Genomic DNA, 27296 nt, shown 5'->3' on the forward strand with positions numbered 1-27296 from the left:
CTCCCCGACATCATAACTTCCAGTCGTCAGTTCTGCATCAACCATTACACGTGCAAAGGCTTACGTCCACAGGGGTGCTGCGGGATGAATGCACACTGAAGACACAGCTGTAAGAAAAAGGCTGCAAAATGCAACACACCACTGGTATCTTTGCAGTCGCTCACATACCTATCTGTTACAAGGCCTTTCTGATAGCGTTATAAACACATCTGCAGGTCATGAGTTCCTGACCTTGGTGGGTGTAGGTGGTTTTTTTTACTCCCTTCCCTACATGAATTAACTCTTGAACTCTTGACTTTCGTTCTGAGCCCAATGGCATGCAGAGTTCAGCCACATCTTGCACGCAGGCTACAGTTTTCCTCGCGGCTCCTGTGAGCTCTCAAGGACAAGTAAATACTTCTCCAACTTCAAGTCATAAAACTGACCCCTTGTAAAATGAACAAAATGACTCCGGCAACTTATAAAAAGAAAGAGAGAGAGAGAGAGAGACTATCCCAGTCTTGCCCAACCTGGTACCCTCCATGTCTGACTACAATTCCCATAATTCCCAGTAGTCAGGGATGTTGCTAGGCTCTTAAAAGATTTTCCGCCCAGTCTTTCAATTGTCATCAATGGAAGGTTTTTTCTTCTTCTCTGAAATGAACCTTTCCTTCCCCAATTGTGATCCCCCTGGAGATTCCCCCTTGAGTGGCAGCCAGCTGAGAGAAACACTCCCATTGGCACCAATGGAAAGATTTATTTCTAAGCTTAATTTTCATGTTGGAGGCGTTGTAGCATGTGGGGCTAACCCTTCTCCCCACTAGCTGCAATTCCCCTTTAAAATTGCTCCCTGCACGGCAGTTAAGCTGCAAAAAAACAACAACCTTCCATTGGCACTAATGGACACTTAAGGCTTGGTGGAATAGATCAATGGGAAACAGATTTGGGGCTGGTGCCCCAGGGGTCCAGGTGTAGCAACACCCCTGGTTGTAATCCAACACATCTGGAAAACTTACCCATACACCACAATCGTCATCTGAGGCCCTCCTGCAGATGCCTCCTCTGAGGGAGGTTCGGAGGCTGGCAAGAAGGAGGAGGGCCTTCCCAGTGGTGGCCCTCTGATTCTAGAAAGCTCTCCCCAGTGAGGCCTGCCTGGCGCTAACATTGCCATCTTTTCTGCGCCAGGTTAAGGCCTTCCTCTACTCCCAGGCATTTGATAGCATATGATGGGGCTTTTAATGTCAGTTGTTTTATCAGGTCCACGTATCTTATTGTAACTATTTTCCAGCTGTTTAATATCTTTTAACATTTTCTGTGTTAAAGATTTTATGTTGTGTCTTTATTACGTTTTATGTATGATAGGGTTTTTAATGGGTCCTGGGATTTCTTATTGTTGCTTAGTAAAAACTGTGTATATGTGTGTGTGCTTACATGTTTGTATGTAAATGGTTTTTATATTATGTTGCACTATTAACTGACAGTAGATTCAGGAGACACACAAGGAAGAACTTCAGATGGCAGTGCAGAAGGATAATCTTGTCACGCACACGCCAGTTCTCTGAGTGTTGGCTTGTTTTTCAATGAAGTTGCTGGAGACTTCAGCTAGATCTACACGAGTGCTTTTAATCGGTATTGAAGTGCACTGATAGCTGTTGGGGCACATTACGCATTCCGTATGCTGCTTTTCTAGCATTATTTCCCACTTTTTATTCTGCATTATCTAGAACACTGCAACAGATGTCACTGTGTGTGCTACGAGGTATAAATGCCCGAGAGGGATATGGAGTCACCATGGTGGGATCGTATTGATATGATGCGAGGTGTAGATCCGCCCTCACTGACATTTTGTTCCCTCTTTAAAAACAGCCTTTCGCATTTTTTGATTTCTGTGCAATTTTTTTTATTTATTTTTTTAAGGCATCTGAGCTTTTCTGGCTTGCCTTTCCTTATCAACTGTTAGAACTTTTCCCTTTCTTGGAGAGAGCACTGGAACTCTCAGAGGGTCTCTTCCAGTCTTACCCCGACAAAGCTTTATCCTCTTTTGTCCTCTTTTTGGCTGAAGCATTTCCTCTTTTCTGATGATCCATAAGCAGCCACCCTAGGGCTACAAGTTGCCCACCCCTGGTTCAGACAACGGGAAGATTGTCCCACACTATTTCTGGCCATGAGCCTGTTTGGCATTGAAGCTCTGCTTACCAGAGCAGAACAACCTACAGCAGCCTTCTCCAGTCTGGCACCTTCCAGATGTGTGGGGACTATATATCCTATCATCCCCAGTCATGGTGGAAGTTATAGCCCATCCCATCTGGAAGGTACTGAGGCGGGGAAGGCTGACCTACAGTATTGCCTATTGCCCTGCGCGCACACACAGGGCCGGCGTCAAGGGTAGGTATGGTTGGGCACCTGCCAAGGGCCCATACCCCAGCAGGGGCCCTCTGACAAGAGCCCTCTGGAGTTTCTCTCCTCCCCGCCATTGCAACCTGGGTGTTTCCCCTCCTTTCGCTCTGGCCGAGACAACAGTGGTGGTGGTGGTGAGGAGGAGGAGATGCCACGGCCTCCTTGCTCCCTGGCTCTCTGCTTGCCAAACGGTGCAATGATGTGAGAAGAGGAGGAGGAGCCAATGAGCAGCTGGTGACAATGGCGGTGAGAAGGTGGACTCCTGAGGGAGGGGGCCCATGGAGGGGGTCTTGCCCAAGGGCCTTCGAAAACCTGGAGCCAACATCGCGTTCGCACACGCACACACCACTGTTCTGTTCAGCATGGCCTTGAGTCTACCAGCGTTCTTCTTGGTGCAGATTTTATTTTCAGTTTCTTCCTTGACGATCAGCATTGTGCCTTTGGGAATTATAATACCACACGCCGCATCCTGTTGTTCTTGGAAGGCACACTATTACTTCCTGGAAGGACAGGAAGAGAAAGAAAAGCGTTACGTGTACCCACACGTCGAGGAGGCAAATTGGAAGGGGAAAGAGCCACTCTGCTGTGGACCTTCAGAAGAAGAGTAAGTGCTGTCCAAAGATGTTCTCAGTTAAGAGGCTGAGGGCAGAATGAAGCAGGCTCCGATGCCTTCTTTAAAAGTGTGACTCCAGTCTTCTTTTTTAATCTGCACACAGTTGGGGCGGGGGCAGGGACTGTGTCTATACATCCCCCACTCAAGTTGAAGTCATTCGGATTGTTTGCACTTCGTAGGTCCTGGCGCATGTGGGGCGTGTTCCATGGCCTTTTGGAATAGTCAACCCCTGAACAGTGGTTGCTGTGTGACATCCGAACCCAGGCATTATAGGTTAATCATGGGTTAACCCACAGTTAACGTACAATTAATATTTAGCACAATTTGCCGCTCTTGCATGTGAACTGGACCAGAGAACGGAAGCTAACAACACTAGAAATTTGACTCTTGAAAGAAAGGAGAACTAGAAGCCCAATTAGAGTTCCTACCTTCTCTCTCTCTCTCTCTCTCTCTCTCCTGGCAGAGTTCCAGGATCTTGAAGAACTGCACAGTGGGTAAACATTCAACATGTGAAAACTCCTCTCATTTCATGTCGTTGCTTGGAAAATCTTCACCTGTTGAAGTCCTGCCAATCCCACAACATTTGTGCAGATGCTCATTTTAGTGTGTGTGTAGTGTGTGTAGCAGCCTGATGCCCTCCAGATGTGTTGGACTACAACTCCCATTAGCCTCAGCCAACGTGGCCAATGGTACAGGCTTATTGGCGTTTCAGTCCAAAACATCTGAAGAGCACCAAGTTCAAAGGGCTGCTTCGAGGGTTTTTTTTAACATCCAAGTGGCATTCAGCTCTGTGGTTCTTTAAAAACCTGTAAATCAGGTTTACTTCATGTACTCTCCAGCTCAAAGCTCAGCATACCAGTCCTTACGGTTAACTCAAGAGCTGTATACAACACTAATGTATAGGAACGTAGGAAGCTAACTTATTCCAAGTAAGACCATTGGTCCATATCAATACAACACTGACTGGCAGCAGCTCTATGTGAGTTCAGATGGGTGTGTTTCTCAGCCCTACTTGGAGATGTCAAGAATTGAACCTGGTACCTCCTGCTTGCAAAGTAGGTGCTCCGGCAATCCATGGTTTGACTGGCATGGCCCTCAAAGAATCATAGAACCATAGGGTTGGAAGGGGCCTACAAGACCATTGAGTCCAACCCCCTGCTCAATGCAGGAAGCCTGATTCCCAGGCGGTCTCCCATCCAAGCACTAACCAGGGCTGACCCTGCTTAGCTTCTGAGATCAGACGAGATCAGGCATGTCCAGCCCTTTGCTAATGGGATCACCTCACATATGGAGGCATACCATTTACACATGGCCCAAAAAGAGGAAATGCATCACCCCAAAAGAGGACAAGGCACCAATTTGCATAAAAATTGCATATGCTGAATTTTATGTATAGATACACATTTATGACAATTATTTAAACAGAAATACATCTCACCCTGGCAGAGAAGACTGTTACCAGATTATTTTTGTGTCTGCTCTGTCTGCTCTCCAGATGCTCTTGAAGAGCAACTTCAAACCCAGCCTTTGCTCTCCCATCTTAGGGTCCTTTATCTTTAAACCCCAGAAACGTAGTTTGGTGCTAGTGCTGAGAATTTTCTGTCAGAGAAAAACCCAAGCCCCCTTCACAGAACTACAGTTAGAATTATAGAATCATAGAATAGTAGGGTTGGAAGGGGCCTATAAGACCATCAAGTCCAACCCCCTGCTCAATGGAGGAATCTAAGTCAGAGCATCCCTGACAGATGGCTGTCCAAGCATCACCTTGAATGCCTCCAGTGTGGGAGAGCCCACCACCTCCCTAGGTAATTGGTTCCATTGTCCTACTGCTCTAACAGGACGTTTTTCCTGATGTTCAGCCGGAATCTGGCTTCCTGTCACTTGCGCCCATTATTCCGTGTCCTGCATTCTGGGATGATCGAGAAGAGATCCTGGCCTTCCCCTCTGTGACAACCTTTCAAGTACTTCAAGCTTCCGCAGTCAGCTCTGGAGATGGAAGGCCGGTTAAACCAGCTTAAAATCTGTGGTGCAAATCTGCTCAGGTATTAACTGAAGAAAAGCAGAGAAGCGCCTCACTTCCTCCAAATACCTCCTTAAAACCCACCTTCCATCTGGATCCTTCAGCATAACCCTTCAGTCCTAGGCCCCAGTGCTTTTAACGGAAATAATTTCATATTCTTGGGGGGGGGGGGAGTGGGAAGGTTTATGCCCCTGAGGTGATTCTCACACTTCTGATTTATTGATGATTGATTATGACTGATTATTGACGGATCCATTTTTCCAGCTGTCCTCAGATGGTGCCTTACAACAGTGAAGGGCAACGGAAACGATACGTTTCCACTGTGAAATCACTAACGTGTGTGTGTGTGTGTGGGGGGGGAATGTACAACATGCATCTGTCCAATTTGCTAGGAACAACCCACACAGAGACACACAGCGTACAAAGGGTAATGTAACTGCTTTGAGTACCATTTGCAGTGGAAAAGTGGGATAGAAATAAAATAAATAAGGGTGTAATCCTATGCATGTTTAGACAGAAAAAAGTCCTACAACTCACAGCTGGCTGGGGGATGCTGAAAGTTGTAGGACTTTTTTCTGCCTAAACATGCATAGGATTGCACCCTCAATAATTAAATAAATAAAGGCAACACTTCTACCACCCCAAAGATCTGCCAGAGTAGGAATGCCTAGCCATAATTCCTACCACCCAAGAAAATAAGAAGAGCCCTGCTGGGTCTGACTTGTCCAGCATCCTGTTTCCCACAGAGGTCAACCACATGCCTCAGGGAAACCAGGTCATGAGGGAAATAGCTCTCTCCCGCTGTTGTTCCACAGCACCTGGACCCTTCACCTCTGATCTTGGAGGTAGTATTTATGTATGTATGTATGTATGTATGTATTGCATTTATACCCCGCCTTTTTTTCCTCTTGCAAGGAACCCAAGGCGGCTTACATTATCCTCCTCCTCTCCATTTCATCCTCACAACAACAACCCTGTGAGGTGGGTTGGGCTGAGAGTCTGTGACTGGCCCAAAGTCACCCAGTGAGCTTCCATGGCCGAGCGGGGACTAGAACCCGGATCTCCCGGCTCCTAGTCCAGCACTCTTGCCACTACAGCACACTGGCTCTATATATAGTATATAGCCAGCATGATGACTAGTAGCCATTGATAGCTTTATGCTCCCCCAATGTGTCTAATCTCACTTTAAAGCCCCCCAAATTTGTGGCCAACACTGCTTCTTGTGGCAGAGAGTTCCATAGTTTAACTGCTTGCTGTCTGAAAAACATTTAGGCCTACAACTCCCACCATCCCTCACCACTGGATCTGCAGGCTGATGGGAGTTGTAGGTCAAAACATCTGGACAGCCACAAGTTGCCCACCTCTGATCTAGTACCTCCCACCATCCAGGTTCACTGGAGATGACCTCGGGTTCAGTATAATCAGAGGGGGAGAAAAATGTCTCTCCATCCACCTTCTCCATATTATGCATAATTTTATACACATCTCTCATGCTCCCCCTTCCCCCTCCCCAGTTTCTAGTTGAACTCCGCGGCTCCTTTCTGTTCTTTAGAAAAACCTGAAATCACTCCTCTGCCAGGCCTGACTTTCCCTCGTAAGCTGCCCTGCTGAGCAAAGACAGTGAGTGCACGCAAGGTAAGCGTATTAGTTCAGCCTCCCACTCTAAAAATAGTTCCTGCTGCTGCGAAGCGTGTTCCTGCTGCTGTCAGATGACGGTTAAAGACACGCGCACACGGAAACTACTCTCTCTCTACTAAGGAACAGTGCAACATTCAGAAGAATACGATGAAAGTTCTGCCAGTGCAATGGAGGGGGGCGCGGCTTCTTCTGCGTTGCACGAGGCCCACAAGCCCTGTTGCATGTTCTTGACACTTTTGAACATTCAGCATTGGGGGGGGGGGAGGGAGGGAGGCAGGCTGCTGTGATCCCAAAGATGCAGGCTTCCTAGGAGGCACGTCCCCTTTGTCCAGGGGCGTTGAAGCTCTTTCAATCTGAGGGCCAAACTCAGTGTCAGAGAAGCTCTTGGGAGGGGGGCACATTCCAGTGGTTGGCAGGGCCAAACATACAAGAAACACCAAACACAGCAGCATCTTGGAGTGTAACGTTCTTCCTGCCAGTAATGGAGCCGTAGGAGAGGCATTTCACAGGTCCCAGGGCATGGTCTGAAGGCACATGAGGCAGCCACCTTGCTGAAGCTAAGCAGGTCTGGGTCTGGGCAGTGCTTGGAGGGGAGACCCCCTGGGAGCCGCACGTAGCCACCTTGAGTTCCATGATGGAAGAAAGGCAGGGTATAAATGTAATAAACAAATACATCCCCCCCTTTTAGAATAGGGGGGGAAACGTACAAAAGCCAGGAAATCGCAGAAGATTGGCAACCAGGGGGAGAGAGGTGGGGTAGGGGAAGGGGCGTGGTCATCCGGGGAGCCCTGGAGGGCTGAATCAGGGCCCCAGTCAGGCTGGATTTTGCCTTGCCAGCCTCAGGTTCGACACCCCTGCTTAGTCAGTGGGACTCACTTCCAAACAGGGTTGGCACTCAATTAAAAAAAGTATCAGTGATGGTGGGAATCCTCCAAATGTTGGAGTACAACTCCCATCACATCTGACAATTGGCCATGCTGGCCAGGGCTGATGGGAGGTGAAGTGCAACATCTGGAGGGCCCCACATTCATCGCCCCTGTTTAATCACATGTTTGGATCAATGAAATCAATTGCATATGCTGCCTACAGACAGAACACTCACATAGAAGAGAAAAAAATTGATGTTCACCTATATCAAAGCAGTCACACTCTCAGGGACATAGTATGTGATACATGGTGTAGTCCAGCCTTCCCCAACTGGGTGCCCTCCAGATGTGTTGGACTATGATTTCCAGCATCACTGAGCCAGGAGGACTGGTGGGGGATGCTGGGAGTTGAAGTCCAACACATCTGGGGTGCATCAGGGTGGAGAAGGCTGATGTAGGCTGGCCTTATGTGAATCTGTTTTAACTGTAAACGGCAACTGCTGAGTGGCCTGTTTAGGATTGGGGCCATGGGGAGGAGCGTTAACCCCCCCGCACCAGTGCTATCCCACCCCCCAAATCACCCCCCTAACTGCTACTTGTTAATGGTGCCAAAGGCATTTAACATAACCTATAGATTGGGCCTCGGAAAAGGAGTTTCGTTCCTGCACGCTAAGTTGTACAAAAAATAAAAGCAGCCATTTTTCTGGCCATCAAAAAAAATGCCAAAATCCATATAGTGTAATACCTTTTATTAGGCCAACTCGAAGATCATCAAAAATGTGCGAGCTTTAGATCTCTAGATCTCTTCATCAGGCAAGATGTTACAAAAAGCAGGTTGGCTGGATTTGTTAAGTTCTTTCGTAATAAACAGTTTATTAAAACCATCCGCTCATATTTTTAAAAATCAGCGTAATAGTCGAAGTACTTAAGGGTTTAAAATAACACAACACTGCATGATTAATCAAAGATACCATTTGATGACACTGCATGATTAATCAAAGATACCATTTGAAGTGATCAAAAGATTTTCAGTTGATGAATCAGCTACTGGTGCAATGCCTACATGTCTACTCAGAAGGAAGTGCCACTGTGTTCAATCAGGCTTACTCTCAGGGAAGTGGGTATAAGATTGCAGCTTAAATGCTGAAACCCTCCTTCTGAGCAAATGTGTGAAGGATTGAGCTGCAATTTATGGCTCTTTGTTTTTGATCTGAAGTCCTGCCTGCTATCTCAACGACTTGATTAAGAGTCGAGACATCTGGACTGCATATACCAAAAGGGTAAAAATAAACTGTATGTTTTTGGTCTAAAAACCTGGAGAAAGTTCACCCAGAAGTTTGCACTGAAACTGCGGTGGAAAATACATACAAACTTTGGCTGTTGTTTAACTGTCCCATCCCCATTGGCAAATATAAAAGGGTAGTCAAAATTGCAGGGTAACAGTTGGAAAACTGCCTTACTTCTAACATTGAAGTCTTGGTACATGGAGCTATGGCAAATAGCCATGGCAGAAAAATGGATGTACCAGCTGAAAAATATGGCATGATTTCATTGTAGATACAAATCAGGGACATACAGAGCAATATTTGTCAAACCCTTTCCTCAGATTATGGAAAAGAGACTAAGGGAGCAATCCTATGTCCCCCAGACAGCATGTTGGGGAACACAGGATTGGTTTCTGGGCTCCGAGGTCAGACACGGCTCCAGCTTCGGAGCGCAGAAACCATGCTCCCCACCCCCTCCCCCTCATAGCCAGCGTGGTTCGCTCAGAAACGGAGCACAGAGACAGGAAAGGGGGCATTCCTGGGGGCAGGGAGGGGAGGAGACTGGGGTGGTGGCCATATGACATTTCCTACACTGTCCCAGTCTACTTCCCTTCGCCTCTGAAGTGCTGCTGCTAGATGGGCGAAATCGCCTGTCTAGCAAAAATGCAGGGCGTCTGGAGAGCAGAGGTGAAGATTGCCTCCATGCTCCAGCCATCCTGCCCTGGATACTCGGCAGGCTTCCGTTCAGAGGCTGCCAACTATCTTCACAGGATTGCGCCCTAAATATAATTTGCTGCTATGAAGAAAACCTCCCAGCAGCCAAAGTATCCCACCTATATTTTTGCCCGTAAGTAAAGCGGGGGGAAACCGTTCAATGTGCTACCCTCTGTTAGTAACAAGATTTAAATTTGATGTATTTTTGCTTGGTTGGTTGTCTTTGCATTTGGAAAATTAACAACATTTATAAAAAGAAAAGAAATAGTAGTGAAAAGTGTGTTTAAGGTCAATGAATGTATACTCGGTGATGTTGCAGTGTAGCACAAAAGGCGACACACATTTCTGTTTTCTCCCTTCCCAGGCCTCTCCCCCTTCCCTGCTCATTTTGCTTCAGCAATGAAGATTTTGGAAGTTTCACTTTCATCTTCCCGTGGCTCTAAACACTCCCGTTGTAACATTTCCGTTAACAGTGATGCGGGGAAATGTCTGTTTAAGGAACTCTTGACAACATGCTCAGAACATGCGTCAGCAAGCTGTCCCATGCCTGTGACTGGCAGGAGATTCCGGGCAGATAAAAGTGCACCAGGCAGCACATCATGTAAGTCGCACACTTTCGAGTTCTCCAGAACTCTTCATCAGATTGGATGGTACAAAGACCACAAGGCAGGGCGGGGGTGGGGAGAGGAAATAAAAAAAAAAGGTGGCAGAAGGACCAACAGGGCTAAGCTATCATTGCTTGAGGTATTCAGGGCCACAAGATATGGTTGATGGCCACTAATTTAGGTGCCCTATGAAAGGAATAAGCATATGTATGTCTTGTCAACAGCAATTTTCAAGGGGTATTGCTGCTGGGGAAGAAAGCGTTAACTCTCCCCTTTCCACATACTCCAACAATTCCCTGTCCCCCAACACACAAAATCTTCCCCTGCATGGCAATTAAGCTGAGAAAAAATCTTTTCCCATTGGTTTGGGATGACCTGGGTAAGGTTTGCAAATTATTTGAAGAATTTATTATATTGGAGACGTTTTGGATGAGAAATGAATTGGCTGGCATTGCCTCCTGTGAAATTTAAATAAATCCTAGCAATTCTTTCTAAATGTGCATATAGAGATATCCATGAGCATATGCAAAGTTTATGAAGACGGGTTTCCTATGGGCTTGGGCCCCAGATCTTTTAAGTGCCTAGCCATACCCCTGGCTGGATCAGTCCTTACCTGGTTGTGTGAATCAGCAGCTGCTCATGTTCGTCTCCAAAACACATACAGCGATTCACCCGTGGACACCGCACTGCACACACTCCTAGAAACCAAGCGAAGGTTGTTGCTCTGGACTCATCTCCCAGGCGCCACTAATAGATTCCAGGTCTAAACTGTTCTCTTGGCTTCTTAGACTCCCCCTCAACCCCCAAACAAAGAGTTTTAAAATATAATTTACTGTTCCCTCCCCTTCCCCCCCACCCAACATATTTCTAAATCAGTTCAATATGGCTCCAACCACCAAAAGTGTTTGACGCGATTCCAACCTGAAGTGTTATTTAAAAAATGGAAGGGGGGGAGGGGGGGAGAGAGAGAGAAAGGAAAAGGAAAATACACCGATCGTTTAGATAGCTGATCCTTCAAGAAAGATTTAATGCCCATGGAGCGCTTGGAGTTTTCATAAGCTCTTCGATTTGGAAGTGGTCTTACTCAGAGCCCCATGTGCTTGTCAAATCACTTACCCTTATTAGAAGCTTGGAACAATCCCTTGGGTCAACCTCCGACTTCCACCCTTCTTCCTTCCTTCCTTCCTTCCTTCCTTCTTTCCATTTGGAATACATCATGTCCGGAGGCTCACATAGAGTTCACACTGAAAGGGTTTCCTACACCTTCAAAGAGCATATGTAGGACAGCATTTTGTCTCTCTTTTCCAGCTTGCTTCTGGGTCCCTACCTTGCTAGACTTTCCAGAGGGGTAGCCGTGTTAGTCTATTGCAGCAAGAACAATGAAGTATCTCGTAGCACCTTAAAGATGAAAACATCCTGGTATCATCAGCATTTGTGACTTCATCAGATGCATGAGTATTATGGAGAATTTCAGGTTTATATACAGTACTCCCCCACACACCACAGCTCCCCCCATTCAGCAGCGCCCCCTGGATCTCTGTGTAGCATTTTCAGGGGACTGGAGGGGCTGCAGTGGAAAGGAGGAGGCAGGGGTGGGGAAGTCCATTTCTTTTGATTCAGTATAAATCTGGATCTAACCCATTAAGTCCTGAGAGTGACAATCACGCCATCAACCGTGGTCATTCACAGTGCAGTTGTTGCTGATAACACAAGCATGCCTGTAAGCCAATTAACACATGGAGCGTGAGTTTAAAAATCCTTTATCCTGATTCAAGCCTCTGGGGATAGAAGCGACCCTGTTGATGAGTTCTAGCTCTGCCATCTCTTACTCTACTCTCCCTTTGAGGTTCCTTTGCTCCAGTCTCCTTTGCTGAGGGCCAAGCCCTGAGGGCGACAGAGGCCAATCAGTCTGGGAAAGTCTGGGAGGAGAGCGCCACCATTTTTGGTGGGCTTGGGGGTTGACCCCAGTAAGAAAAGAGTCATCCAAGGAATACAGTGAACTGAAACAAAATTAAAAAGTGGTTAAGAGGAAGGGGGAAAGTCCCTTATCCCCAACCTTTGCTGAGAACTATCCTGAAAACAAAAGGCCTGTCAATTACTCCCCCGCTTCCAAATTTAAATAGCAACTCTGATTTAACCCCCCCCCACATTCCTGAAGTTTAAAAATGCATTTTAAGCACAAGAAGGATTTTAAAAGTGCTTTTTACTGTCACTTGAAAACTCTCTTACACAACAGCTATTCTATTTCTCCCCGATTTTCTACTTGCATTCGCCATTTACACAGCAATGATATTGGCCGTGGTTACACTTACAAGCGGTATAAGTGTGGAAGTGCGGGCGCTCATCATGACGGTCCCCATCGCCATGCCTGCAAGGAGAGTCCAAAATTGCAGGCAGCTGTGGTAATTCACATCAACAAGCCAGTTCTAGCAGTTTTCAGCCCAGTTTGCATGATTGCAGGGGGGCTAATAAGCCACGGTGGCTCATTAACCACCCTGCACATACTGGTTGCATGCCGGGGGGATTGGCATACTTACCCTCAGCAAAGGGGCTTGTCATGTTGTGCAAATCTAGCCAGGGTGGCTTGTTGACATGGGTAACAAGCCACCCAGAACCCTACAACTTTATATTTGAGGGGGGGGAATGGTGCCCCCACCCCATCCATGCACTCAGGAGCTGAGCTGAGGCAGAACTGTGTGAGTCATGGGTGGGGCTTGGAGGGGTATGGCCAATCAGGGAGGAGCCAGTATGGAATCTGGTGTGTCAGGGGTGGAGCCAAGGAAAAACCAGGTGGGTCAGGGTGGAGCTTGGAGGGGTATGGCCAATCAGGGAGGAGCCAGGATGGAATCTGCAGTTTGGGCTTTTCAGGTTGCAGTGCCTGTTACTGACAGAATATTGGCTTACTCGTTGGACTAACAAAATACTTTCTGGCTGATTGGCAAGCCACAGAGGTCGTCGCCCAAGACCACCCAGTGAGATTTGTGGGTTTTAGCCTGCATCTCCCACACCTGAATCCCTGACACATACCAATGGTATGAGAGCGGCTGGCAGGCAGAATCCTTGCCACTGAGATAGGAGGAAGAAAATAATGCTGACAAAGCCCCGGGGACATCTGTTTTGGCACAGGTGAGCCCACTGTAGTGTAAATATAGGATTGCATGTATGATTTGGCAGCAGCTCAAAGAGCAGATGGTCAAAATACAAAACGCTTGCAAGGAGTTTGGCAAATCGACGCTGCATGCATTTTCTGCAATGTAGCACAGTTAGATCTTAGTGGACATAAGGGCTAGGAACTTGCAATCTTTTTTAAAAAATAGAAGTTGACATTTACTGCTCTTTTTCTGTGTTCTCGCATTTTGTAGGATGTGTAGGGACACTCCTCTATTTGAAGGGCTGCCAGAGGACCATCCTCTACTTTGAACGAGTCCTCTGTTTGAAGGGCTGAGTCCTGCCCAAGCCCAGTTTAAAGATAAAGAACCACCAGAAGGAAGAGCTAAAGGGCCTGGGTAGCAGACGGAGTAGACACACGGGTCACAGTCTTCCACACCACAGTGAGGCACACTGTATTTCTGTGTAACTTACAGTAATTGTTCCTAACTTTCCATCATATACATTAGCATATGCAAATTTCATACAAATAGGTGTCCTCTTTCGACCTCTTTTGGGGCAAAGCACAAGTGGCCATGGATGGAGGTCCATAACATTGTTCAGGAGGCAGCAACTCAATCCATCCCAAAGAAAAAGAAATGCAAGAAAGCAAAGTGGCTGTCTGATGAGGCTTTACAAGTAGCTGAGGAAAGAAGGGAAGCGAAAAGCAAGGGAGAAAGGGGAAGGTATATACAACTGAATGCAGATTTCCAGAGAATAGCAAGGAGAGACAAGAAGGCCTTCTTCAATGAACAATGCAAAAAAATCGAGGAAAACAACAGAATGGGAAAGACTAGAGATCTCTTCAAGAAAATCGGAGATCTCAAGGGAACGTTTTGTGCAAAGACGGGCATGATAAAGGACAAATAACTTGTAGGGAAGTACGAAAATTCCGCCATGGATCTCGGGGAGGCCGAATGCCAGCGCATTCGCCCCCCCAAAATCAGTGGTGGAACGGCCTGCCCCCCCGTTCCCCCCCCGGGACGAGACTTACCTTGGGGGGATCTTCCTGGCGGCGGTGGCGGCAGCTCCGGTGGCGCTTCGGCAGTGGCCGGTCTTCCGACTGGCTGCTGCCACCGCCATTTCCAGTTAAAAAAAAAAAAAAAAACATGATAGGCTACATAAAGATTTACGTAGCCTATCACGGGTAGGTTTAAAAAAAAAAACACGTGATAGGCTACGTAAATGTTTAAGTAGCCTATCACGGCTGACATTTTTTTAAAAAACAAACAAACGCGCGTACGCAAATGGCGGCGGCCATGGCCGCCGCCATTTGCGTTCCTTATTTTGGCATGTCTTAGTCTATGTAAACATTTATGTAGACTAAGACGGCGAAAATAAGGGGAACACAAATAGCGTAGTGTCTACGCTATTTGCGTTCCCCTTATTTTCGCCGTCTTAGTCTACGTAAATGTTTACGTAGACTAAGACGTGCCAAAATAAGGAACGCAAATGGCGGCGGCCATGGCTGCCGCTATTTGCGTGCGCACATGTTTTTTTTTAGTCAGCCGTGATAGGCTACGTAAACATTTACGTAGCCTATCACGGCTGACTGCAGGGACGCAAACGGCGGCGGCTACGGCTGCTGCCATTTGTGTCCCTGCTAGCCAGCGGCCGGATGTCCGGCTGCTGGTGGAGCCGGCCAGCGGCTCCACAGAATCCCTGTGGAGCACAGCCAGCCGGCCAGGATTCCGGGGGGGGGGGAGGAATGGAACGCCTCCCCCCCCGGCGAGGATTCCGGGGGGAGGGACGGAACGCCTCCCCCCCCACCATCAGCATAATCCCGGAAAGGTAAGTACCTTTCGTACATCCCTACAAAGAAGGCAGGGACCTAACAGAAGCAGATGAGATTAAGAAGAGGTGGAAAGAATACACAGAAGAACTATACAGGAAAGATCTTAATGTCCCTGATAGCCATGATAGTGCGGTCACTGAACTTGAGCTGGACATCCTCGAGAGTGAAGTCAAGTGGGCCTTAGGAAGTATTAGTAACAACAAAGCTAGCGGAGATGACAGTATTCCAGCTGAGCTATTTAAAGTCCTAAAAGATGATGCTGTTAAAGTGCTGCACTCAATATGCCAACAAATTTGGAACACTTGACAGTGGCCACAAGACTGGAAAAGGTCAGTTTACATTCCAATTCCAAAGAAGGGCAATGCCAAAGAGTGTTCAAACTACCATACAATTGCGCTCATTTCACATGCCAGCAAGGTTATGCTCAAATCCTACAAGCTAGGCTTCAGCAGTATGTGAGCTGAGAACTACCGGAAGTAAAAGCTGGGTTTCGAAGAGGCAGAGGAACTAGAGATCAAATCGCCAACGTTTGCTGGATCATGGAGAAAGCAAGAGAATTCCAGAAAAACATCTATTTCTGCTTCATTGACTACACTAAAGCCTTTGATTGAGTGGATCACAACAAACTCTGGCAAATTCTTAAAGAGATGGGAGTACCAGACCACCTTACCTGTCTCCTGAGAAACCTGTACGGGGGCCAAGAAGCAACAGTAAGAACCAGACATGGAACAACCTATTGGTTCAAGATTGGGAAAGGCGTGTACGACAAGGCTGCATATTGTCGCCCTGCTTATTTAACTTATATGCAGAGTACATCATGAGAAACGCCGGGTTGGATGAAACACAGGTCGGAATTAAGATTGCTGGGAGAATTATCAACAACCTCCGATACGCAGACGATACCACCCTAATGGCAGAAAGTGAAGAGGATCTCAAGAGCCTCTTGTTGAGGGTGAAAGAGGAGAGTGCAAAAGCTGGTTTGAAACTCAACATTAAAAAAACTAAGATCATGGCATCTGGCCCCATCACTTCCTGGCATATAGAAGGGGAAGAAATGAAAGCAGTGACAGATTCTATTTTCTTGGGGTTCCAGGATCACCGCAGACGGTGACTGTAGCCATGAAATTAAAAGACGCTTGCTCCTTGGGAGGAAAGCTATGGCAAACCTAGACAGCATAGTAAGAAGCAGAGACGTCACCTTGCCGACAAAGGTCCATCTAATCAAAGCTATGGTTTTCCCAGTAGTAATGTATGGCTGTGAGAGCTGGACTATAAGGAAGGCTGAGCGCCGAAGAATCGATGCTTTCGAACTGTGGTGCTGGAGAAGACTCTTACGAGTCCCCTGGACTGCAAGGAGGTCAAATCAGTCCATCCTAAAGGAAATCAACCCTGAGTGCTCATTGGAAGGACAGATCCTGATGCTGAAGCTCAAATATTTTGGCCACCTAATGCGAAGAGAAAACTTCCTGGAAAAGACCCTGATGCTGGGAAAGACTGAAGGCAAAAGGAGAAGGGGACAGCAGAGGATGAGATGGCTAGATAGCATCACCGATGCAATGAATATGGACTTGAGCATGCTCCGGGAGATAGCGGAGGACAGGAAGGCCTGGTGTGCTATGGTCCATGGGGTTACGAAGAGTTGGACATGACTTAACGACTGAACAACAACAATAAGTGGCCACCCTACTCTTGCGTGATACATATGGACCTATTATTAATTGGAATAATAATATCTATTATTACTATTAGCGCCAAAACGGCGCATTATACAATAGCATAAGCAAAGGTGGAGCGGGGGGAGTGGGGAGAGGAAGGCAGTTATGGGCAGTAGCAAAATTACAAGTAGTTCAACTACTTTTCATAGGGTAGTAATTATTCAGGGCTAATTCAGAACCATCTTACCCAGAGAAGGCTATCCTTTCTCCGCTCCTGCATTACACTGTTGTGGTCTCTCTACCCATGTCTGCTGCCTTGATGGGGATTAATTGTGAGATATGTATAGGTGAGAGAAAGGCACTCTGCACCTCCTCAGAGGGACAGTTAGGGCATCACATGCCCCAAGCCATTTAAAATAGGTCCTGGGATTTTGCCCCCAATTAAGTCCTGCCTTGCAGTATACACAGCTCAACATGACAGGAGTTGGCGTCCCTCTGTGTGGAAAAAAATGAGAATGATATGCTGGCAAAGTGGTCAACCCAGAGTCAGAAGAAAGACTGTCAGTTGCCTGCCTGCCTGCCTGCCTGCCTGCCTTCAGTCTGTCCAGCCATGGTAGCCAAGTGGTGCGTGTGAATCCCTGGCAGGCTATGGAGCACTCCGCAAGCCGACTTCAGATCACTACATCACCACACGCTAGCCGCTGCTCTTGCCTCGTCAACGAGTCTCCTTTCTCCGTGGAGAAAATAATAAATACACCAGGGAAACGCAGAGCACGTGCTGTCTCTGGGAACGTGGTGTCACGGAGCAGCGCACAGAGGCAGGCTGAGGTAATGGAGCTGAACACACAAGGCACTGGCCAGACCCAGCAGCGGCACAAAGACTGGAGGGGTGTGTGTGTGTTTTGAGGCTTTCCGAGAACGGACAGTCCGGGCTCACACTGCCCCTTTGTACGTCCCGCAAGGCCCAGCAAAGGCACCAAAGTGGTGACGCCACAGAGGTCACCCCTGTCCTCTTGTGCTTTTTTACATGAGCTTGACAGGAAGAAATTCAACCGCTGAAGCTTGCCCATCTCCATGCTAGGGGATGATGCCCCTGCTGATTTCTGCCAGTCAAGCATGGCAGTCGCAACTCAACAGGCATAGCTTTTCTTTGCTGGGAAAAGCCATGCCGGCAGAATTTCTGCCTCTTGGGAATGTCTGGCAATATAAAAACAGCAACCGCTCTGTGTCAAGGCTCAGTGTACCTATGGCTGAAGCCTGCTTTCCCAGCCCCACATATCCGTTTGTCCTTCTAAGTGGAGAGAACCCCCACCAGCCCTTCTTGTCAAGTTGGGGAACAGAAACTAGAGCAGAGATGGGGGGAGCTTTGGTCCTCCAGCTGTTTTGGACTTCAATTCCCAGGTGCCCCAGTTAGCATGATTATGGGAGTTGTAGTCCATACACCTAGAGGGCCAATGGTTCCCACCCCTGAACTAAAGCCTGGTCTATCTCTGCAGCAGAATGTGGTAGAATGGATTTTACTGCTACTTTACATCCTCCTCCTCCTCCAGTGGTGTAGTGGTAAATTTGGAAATGCAGGAGCTCATTGTGACAGTCTCCAAGGGCAGTTCAAAAATTTCAGGCAGCTGTGTCGATCCGTATCAACAAACCAGTTCTAGCAGTTTTCATCTCCACCAGGAGCACGTCTTTGGTAAAGCAAATAGGTCTTAATTGCCCATCCCCAAATACTTTGCATTCCAACATGGAACAATATATTGTTGCTTGGAAAATTCATTCTCCCCACAGCTACAGTGAGGATCGCAGCTAAGCTCAGAGGGAACAGGGAATTCTGAGGGGGGTGGCAGATGACATCAGAGTCCCTGCTAATGAAAAAGTGCTGGGGCTGTGTCCCTGCGAGCTCTGCCTCCACGACACCACTGCTCTCCTCCAAGGAGGCTGAGGCAGTTGTACACAGCTCTCCACTCCTTTCCACAACCCTGTCAGGTAGGTTAGGTTGAGAGGGAACAGCCGACCCAAGGTCAGCCAGTTAGCTTCATAGCTGGGTGTGGACTGGAACGTAGGTCTCCCTGGTTTGCATCTGACACTCTAACCCAGGGGTCGGCAACATGATGCCTACCGAGAAACCCTACTCCCAATTTTTATTTAGAAAGTATTTGTGTATTTCTCACTGGCAGCTGGGATTGCTTCAAAGTGAAGTGGGGGCCTCTAGCTGCTGCCAGCTTCATTTCCCATGAATTCCTCTCGGCAGGGTTCTTGTCCTTTCTGACTCTCCGTGCCCACCCATGCCCATCATTCTGTGGTAGTGCCCAGGACAGTTCCTCAAATTTCCAAATGTGCCCACGGGCCCAAAGGGTTGCCGACCCCTCCTCTGTCCATGGCACAGCACCCTCGTGCCTTATGCCCCCCGAGGATGGGAAGAATAAAAAGTAATAAATAATATGCATGTGTATTAGCTGACTCCAGTCAAAATAATTCAGCTGTGGCCAATATTCAGACTTAGGTCTGTGAACATCACATGTCTTGTTTGCACCACTTTGGGGGCTGATTCACATATGCTTGTAGGTTAGGAGTGAGCCGACTGCAGGCTTCTGGGATCTACTTTGTGTTTTTACTAGAACCCCGAGTTCCAGCAACCAGAGCCTGCTGCAAAAGACATACACTTAGGGCACAATCCTATCGATTGCACCCTTGATGATCGGAAACCCCCAAACTTAGAGGCTTCCGATCATCCAATGCAGGGTAGGAGGAGCAGTGGAGACAGTCTTCGCTTCCCTGCCCTCCTGACCTGCATTTTTCACTTGTATCCTAGCCTCTCCAATCTCCTCCCCTCCCCGCCCACTGAAATGTTCCCCCCACCCCGGTCATTTTTTCGACCTCCAAGTGTAGCCCGTGCATTCTTTCCACCCTAGCTGTGAGGGGGCTGTGGAGATGTTCAGAACTCTAACTCCCCCTTCTGAGGTCAGAGCGATCGGGGAATCCCCAGTATCCTATGGCCCCTCAGACAATGTCTAGGGGCCATAAGATTGATCCCTTAGAATTGAAGTGTTTGGAGCCCAGGAATCTGTTTGGAGTACCAGACGTGAATGGAGTACCCCCCACACACATACAAATCCACTCCCAATTACCCCAAGTTTTCTTCATCTCCATAGTATAATTTAGGAAAGAGGGGACATTTTGTTGCTGCTATTGTTAAATAATTAAGTCAGAAATCCATACCAGTCGACTGCAAACTACCCCGGAATCTATCAGTAGATTCTGGTCTACCTTCTGTCCACTCCTGCGGCAGGTTACTCATTGCTGTACCCTCGATTGCTGTGTACTGGGTGACTGGCAGCAATGTGTCTGAAGTGAGACACAGTCAGTGTGGTGTAGTGGTTAGAGTGTTGGACTGGGGGGACGCAGTTTCAAGTCCCCACTTGGACGTGCGGTTCACCAGGTGACTTTGGGCCAGTTGCCGACTCTCAGCCTAACCTACCAGCACAACATCAATAGCCACAGGTATGTGTGAACCAGTCCCCGAAGTGTGAAGAACCTCGCGTCAAAGCAGCGTGCCTTTTGCAATGTGCCATTTCTGTGTGGCCTTCTACCTGTGCGACGGCCGTTCACACGGGCAAATCATCCCGGAATGATGCTGTTGTCAAGTCAGGAATATGCATCTGCTGCACGCCAAGTTAGCAAGCCTTCAAGAACTCCTCGTATTTTTTCCCCCTTGCACAAAAAAGGGAAAAGTCACAAGTCACATTCCTCCACAAAACAGATTGCCAGGCCTGAGGGACGGCTTCAAAAGAATGTTGACATCACGCCTTGTGCATTCCGAACATCTCAGTGCTGCTTGTTCCCGGGAAGAGCCTGGAGAAGTTTGGCACCCCAGACAAAACTTGTTTTCCGGGGAATTCACATTCAGCCTCCCAACATCCGCTCGGAGGGACGTAATTCCACTTGGCATCCCGGCAGCTGGAACTGTGGTGACTCCCTTTCAGAGCCATCCGTCTGAGAAAAACCAGACTACTCACATTAAGGAGAAAGTGGAGGCAAGGAAGGATTGTAAAGGGAGTGGGGGGGGCGGGGGGGGATATGTTTCAAAAGCACTCCTTGCAGGCCAGGGGTGGCTAGACTAAGAAAACTGGAATGTTGCTATTACTAACCCCCGCCCCCAACAACTGGCTCCTTCCAAAAAGGGAACGATGAAAGCCCTCAATGAGCTAGGTCTGGCATTTTGTCTGCTGCCTGTTTTCAGACATTCCTGCATACCCTCTTTATTTGTTCCTTTAGGGTGCGATCTGATGCATGCTTAGACCAAAAAATGTCCTACAACTTCCAGCGTTCCCCAGCCAGCTGGTTGGGGCATGCTGGGAGTTGTAGGACGTTTTTCGGTCTAAGCACACATAGCCCCTCCTGCATCTTGTCTGCTGCAGCGGGCAGGGAAGCTGTAATGCGCTATCAGTCTTCCCCAATGTGCTGGACAGCAGCTTCCATTCTACTTGGCGGGCATGGCTGGTAGCCAGACTGGCTGGGGACAGTGGGCATTGCAATCCAACACATCTGAAGGGAGCTGGGCTGGGGAAGGCTGCGCTGCATAAAGCATTGGCCAGTTGTGGTGGGGTTTGTGTGTGTGGGGGGGGGCAGTCAGGAAAGAAGAGATGACAAGTGATGGGGGGGAGAATACAAAATAGACCTGCCTTCTCCAATCTGGTGCCTTCCAGATCTGGTGCACTACAACTCCCATCACCCACACCCAGCATGTTCAGTATTTCCCACCTGCTGTCTTGTGAGCTATGTTCCAGAGGTAGTGCTTCTCCAGTCACATATAGCAAAGCCCACCAACATTTGACAGACTAAAACAAGGCTGGCGTCAGTGCCAGGAATCCATGGGCAACCGCCAAGACCCCAGTGCCCAGGTAGAGCCCACTGCTGATGCCTGCCCTAGGCCCTCCCCTTAATTTTTTTTTTACCTGGCCCAGCACTCTAAGCACTCCAGGCAGCTAGACCTCACCACCCTTTTATTTTCCCACAGCATCCCTGACTTAATGCTGCTCTGAGGAATTGTGGGAAATTGAAAGAGGGGCTGGAAAGGACCCCAACTTTTTGGGTCGGTTGGCTTATGTGGAATGTTGAGAGAGTGTTGTGGGCACTCCCACAAAATGGCTGCCAAGGGGGCGGGACTTGTCCATTCATAAAATAGCTGCCAGGGTGGGCAAGGCTGGACACAAAAGGCTCATTTTCCAGAAGGCAAACTGGTGAGACTAGAAGAAAACTGACTTGTCCAAGAACCTAAACAGAAGGCAGAGGTGTGGCCTGAGCTTCAAAACGCAAAGCCAACTCTTTTAATCCAAAATAAAGATGGGGCTGGAGGGCGGCACTTCTCTTTGCAGCCTCCTAGTTTTGTTTTGTTTTTAAGTGTGATTTAAATTAAATGTTCAGAAATAAAATTAAAAAAAACCAGGAGTGGTAGGGAGCCTGGTGGGTATGAAGAGAGGTGTCTGCTTGCACGCTGGCACCCACGGGCACCACGCTGGAGACCCCAGTGGCACAGGCTGCCATCTTACTAAGAGTGCAATCCTATGCATGTTTAGATAAAAAAAGTCCTACAACTTCCAGCATTCCATGGCTGGCTGGGGAATGCTGGGAATTGTAGGACTTTTCATGTCTAAACATGGGTAAGATTGCGCCCTTAGTCACATAATTGAAAACCCGACTTGGATCTTACAGGACCTCCTTGTTCTGGCTTCCTGACTCCATCCAGGGCTCCACATGCCTGTCGTGTGATGTACGAGGGAACATGAGACAGGGTAGCCCTGGGATGGGCTGTGGCTCTCCGGCGGTGGCGGATTGCCCAACTAATCCAGTGCGCATTGAGCTGGAGGGCTGACTTGCCTTGCAGCAAAGGCAAAGCTCTGGAGATTCTCCACTGGTAGAGACACGTAGGAGCAGAAAGCAAGAATTCCAGGAGCAGAGGGAGTGGCTGGTAGATGCCAGCATTTCGTGATAACCGTCTGGGTTTCCTGAAGGCTCCAATTGTGTGTCTGGCCCAGCGTCACGCACTTGATGGAAAGCTTCTGTTTCCAAACTGTACACTCTCTGCTTCATATGAGCAGGCATGGGCCTTTTTGAGGAGTGGGCCAGATGCAGCAGGGGCTCGCCCCTCGGTGGACTCTGGGGAGGAACGCAGTCCCCAACCCCCAGAAGTTGCTCATAGGGGCATGATATGTCATGTTCACAGCCATGGATGGGACCTGAGGTGGTGGTTCTCTGGTCTTTTCTTAAGGCAGCCGTCCCCGATTCAGCTCCTTCCAGATGTGTTGGGACTATAGCTCCCATAATCCTCAACCACTGGCTCATGCTAACAGAGGGTGATGGGAGTTGAAGTCCAACACATCTGGAGGGTGCCAAGTTGGGGATGGCCAACATGACAGTGGCCAACCAGAGGCCTATCAGAAGCCCACAAGCAGGTCATGAGTGCAACAGCACCCTCCCGCCCACGTGCCCAAGCAACTGGCATACCTAGGCTCACTGCCTCTGATACTGGAGGTGGCACATAGCCATCAGGACTAGTAGCCATTGATAGCTTTCTCCTCCATGTCTTTGTCTAATCCCCTTTTTAAGCCATCCAAGTTGGTGGCCATCGCTACATCTTGTGGTAGTGAATTCCATCGTTCTGTGCGCCATGCGAAGAAGTACCTCCTTTTATCCTTCCTGCATCTCCCACCATTCAGCTTGAGTTGCAATGAAAGTTTTCTCCTGGAGGAGTTTGAACTGTGATGGCCTTTGGAGGTCATCATTTGATGTTGCAAGTCATTGGGCACGTCTCCTGTACCTTCCGGTCCATTTTGATGACCAGCAGCTGAACACGTGAACTCCCTCTGCAAAGAGGGGAAAGGCATTTTGGACACAGAATCCTCGGCAGACTCATCCAAGCGCGTTCCTGGGATTCAGAGCGGTATCAAACCAATATGGGGTTTGTAGTGTAGAATATACTTTGGCAGGAAACCAGGCATGCTGCTTTGGTCGTCAGTTCTATTTCTGAACTTAGCTGCATAAATCCTTTTCGTGGAGGCCAGCTTCCCCCAATATGGTGCCTTCCAGATATGTTGGAGCACAAGTCCCATAATTCCCAGCTAGCATGACCAAGGGAAATGGCCCCCATTCCCAAGGTTTTATTTATTCTAGTTTATTTATTTTTCAAATACACACACACAGACACACGCTGCTCTCCACAGAGGTATCAAAATGGTGAACGTAAAATACAGTGTCATCAAAACAACAAGAAATATAATGAGAAAAACAACACAATACACGTGAATCAGCAAGGAAGCCGCACACTCTACTGTGTGCTACGCACCATAGCTGGCTGGGTCACACTTCAGGGAAAGCCTGTGTGAAGAGATGAGTTTTAAGAAAACATCTGAACCATGGGGGCCTGTTTAATATCAACTGGTAAAACGCTCCAGAGGGTGGGTGCCGCAACACTAAACGCTCCACTGAAAGTTCTCCTGGGAAGCACCCTCAGAACCGCTCTGCCCTGTAAGCCTGGCCACCGCACCGGGTCCTTAACTCCTGCCAAGTGTTCCATATTGGCTGAATGGTTGACCTCTTTCCTATCCTCCTGAAGTCAGACCTAAGGGCATTTGGCATCGATCCCAGAATTCTACAGCAAGGGAAACCAAATCCTGTCATGAGAAAAGTGATGTTCTACCCTTGATAGAATAACTATCCACATTTCCATGGATGCTCCCCCCCCCCCGCAAAGGATGCTGTATTTGCAGTGGTTTTGCATAATTTCTACTGCTTCTGATCATTGTGTGTGTGTGTGTGTGTGCGCGCGCACACGCGCGCGCGCATGAGAGACAGAGAGAGATTAGGTTACTACAGAGGACACCGAAGTCCTGAGCACAGAAATGGGAATCTTATTCAGGCGACTCCTCTGGTTTCATTGGCCATTGCCCCACACACTGTTAAACAGAGCGTTTGTAGCCACAGGGACTAGAAACTTAATTGAAAGCAAACAAATAGAAAGCTGAAGTTCTCATGAAGCTAAACTCTGTAGCCAGCACTGCATTCTGTGTCTTTTTGTGTGTGACGCTCCAGGTGAATTCCAGCGAACACACAGCACTGCCCGAAGGGCCCAGATTGCGATGAGCTTGCGCTCCTGGCGCAAATTAACGCCTGCAAGGAAACAATGGCCAGTTGCTTTCTCTGGGAGAGGTGACAATCTCAACTGGCTGGTTGCACCAGCTGATTCTTTTGGCAGCCTTTCCAGCTCCAGGCCTTGGGTTTGGGCCAGTGCCAGCAAATGCTGCGTTCGTGCTGAGCTCCACTGAATTTATGATTGATGTGAACTTTGCAACTCACTGCTTTTATTGCTTTGCACACAGAGACGCACACACACCAAATCTTCCAATGTGCCTGCTTTCTCAATCACTGCTCTTCTCTCTGCCAAGGTGGGGAAAGTGCAAAAAGAGGAGGCGGAGAGGGAGATCAGATGCTTCATTTCAGTAAGTGGAAGCTCATAGGAAGACGGTAACTTTTTTTTAACTGTAAAAACATACAATGCTGCCTCATCCTTGGGCAGCCTGTTTACTCATCTAGCCCAGTATTGTCTCCTGCAGGGGACTGCTAGAAGAATCAGCTGGTGCAACCAGCCAGTTGGGATTACCAACCTCCATTGCTTACTTGCAAGCATTAATTCGTTTTCAATCAAGTTTCTAGTCCCTATGGCTACAGTGCTCTGCTTGACAATGTACGAGGCAGAGCTACCTCACAGCAGGGGAGCCCCAACATTATTGCTCAGGCCCCACTCATACATGCTCTCTCACACACATCCTCACACAAAACACCCACTTCCTGAAAATGGCCACCCTCCCTGCGATGAGGCTTTTAAAAAGCCTCCCCTGGCAACAACGGAGCCTTTAAAAGAGCCAGATTGCAGAGGGAGAGGGGTAATTTTTGGGGATGGGATCACGGCGTGGGGAAGGGAGGATTAGCCCTTCTCTCCCCAGCAATGATTCCTCATGGTGTCCCCTACCCCCTGCCCTACACTGCAATTATCCTTTTTAAGTGTCTCCGTTGCACCAGGAGACTTTAACAAAAAAATAAGCTCAATGAAGCTGTATCAGATATTTGCAGCAGGATAACCTCTTAGTTCCAATCAGCTGCTGATCAGAGATAAGAGATTTCCCTCTCTGGGGGGAAAGGGGGCAGGGCCTGGGAGAGAAGCTACATGGCCCACAGTGCAGTGGTTCCCCATTCCTGCTCTACTCTGACTGGCAGCAGCCCTCCCCCCCCCGGGGGGGGGGCAATCTCAGGCAGAAGTCTTTTCTTTTTTTTGAATATATTTTTATTTATTTTATCTTTATAAATGAAATAAACAATACCCAAAATACCAACAACCTGATCAATACTACAGTTTCCCAGCAATACAATATTCTGGTGAGGAGGACACCACAATAACAAAAAGAAAAGGGAAAAGGAAAAAGGAAAAAAGGAAAAGAGAGGAGGAAAGGAAGTAAAGAAAAAGAAAATAAGATTCTTTCCCCCCTCCCTCCCCCTCTTCCTCTCCCTCCCCTTTAAAGAATTAAGTTTAAACTCCAATATCCCCCGGCCTCTGATGCCATTCTATTTTAGAAACTATATAACCTTAACAATCTTACAGTTTAATAAACAACCTTACATTTCAATATCATATCATCAATCTTATATCAAAGAAACAGGTCTACAGTTCATTCCCAGTAGCCAATAATAATAATGATGATGATGAAAAATAGTGTTATATAATAATCAAACTTAAAATACACCTTCAACAATCAGTAATATATTTTATATATAAATGCATGTGCACAATTACCCTCAAACAATAAATTTAAATACAGCATACCATATCTATTTTGAAATAAAAAATATAAAGAAAAGCAAGAAAAAAAAGAAAAATGAAAGAGAATAAACAAATATATGTATAATCATTTATCTTCTGACCTAGCCTGGATCATGTAGACTAAACACAAGCAGTTAACAAAGCCTGTTTAAAGATTCCAGTTCATGGGGTTGTGACAGAAATCTCACGCATTTTCACATTCAGCCACGCCTTCGCCATTTCATGATTTAGAAACTTCTTCATCTGACCTTCAGACACAATACAAAGTGTAGCAGAATATTTTAAGTAATATTGTAAGTTCATTTGTTTTGCCATATTTTTCGCTTTGATAAATTGCCTTCTTTTATTTGCCACCTCTTTGATCTGGAAATAACATAACTTTATCTTGTTTCCAGGAAAGGCTTCCACCCTCTCTTGCCAAACGCAGGATATAATTCTTTGTGGAGACTTTTGCAAATTGGACTACATATAGTCAGTCCCTTTAGCATTTGGCACACAAAATGCCTGCTCAATATCAAGTAAATAATCAGATGGGATAGGGAGTATCTCATGCAAAAGTTTATCCACAAAAATAGGCAATTTTACATCATTAGACAGATTTTTAATCCCAATAATACGTACATTGGATCTTCGCGTGAAGGCCTCCAGTTGAGAAATTCTGTGATAGACATTTTTAAAACATACTTTTGTCGTAGTTTCATTCCCAGCCATTCGGTCTTCTAGCTCGTTAATTT

The 27296-nt window shown here is 47.5% G+C and overlaps 1 protein-coding gene across 2 annotated transcripts in view; it reads left to right on the forward strand.

Moving 5' to 3' along the window:
- The first annotated feature begins 2891 nt into the window (after nucleotides 1-2891).
- LOC146345204 (uncharacterized) overlaps nucleotides 2892-27296 on the forward strand; it is a 106014-nt gene continuing 81609 nt past the window's right edge. Inside the window, exons 1-4 of one of the 2 annotated variants that reach the window (XR_014791893.1) lie at nucleotides 2892-2980; nucleotides 4828-5031; nucleotides 6562-6644; nucleotides 9857-10596. Coding sequence is in view for 1 of the 2 variants with exons in the window: in XM_084855095.1 (XP_084711221.1) it covers nucleotides 9577-9625; nucleotides 9857-10093 (286 nt within the window). In the remaining variant the exon portion in view is untranslated. Of the gene's footprint in view, nucleotides 2981-4827; nucleotides 5032-6561; nucleotides 6645-9386; nucleotides 9626-9856; nucleotides 10597-27296 lie in introns of those variants that run through there. The other variant, XM_084855095.1, reaches the window with a different exon arrangement.

The sequence above is a fragment of the Heloderma suspectum genome, chromosome 5, assembly GCF_057233095.1.
Source record: "Heloderma suspectum isolate Gila_16-S chromosome 5, 16-S_ref, whole genome shotgun sequence".
Taxonomy (NCBI): Eukaryota; Metazoa; Chordata; class Lepidosauria; order Squamata; family Helodermatidae; genus Heloderma; species Heloderma suspectum.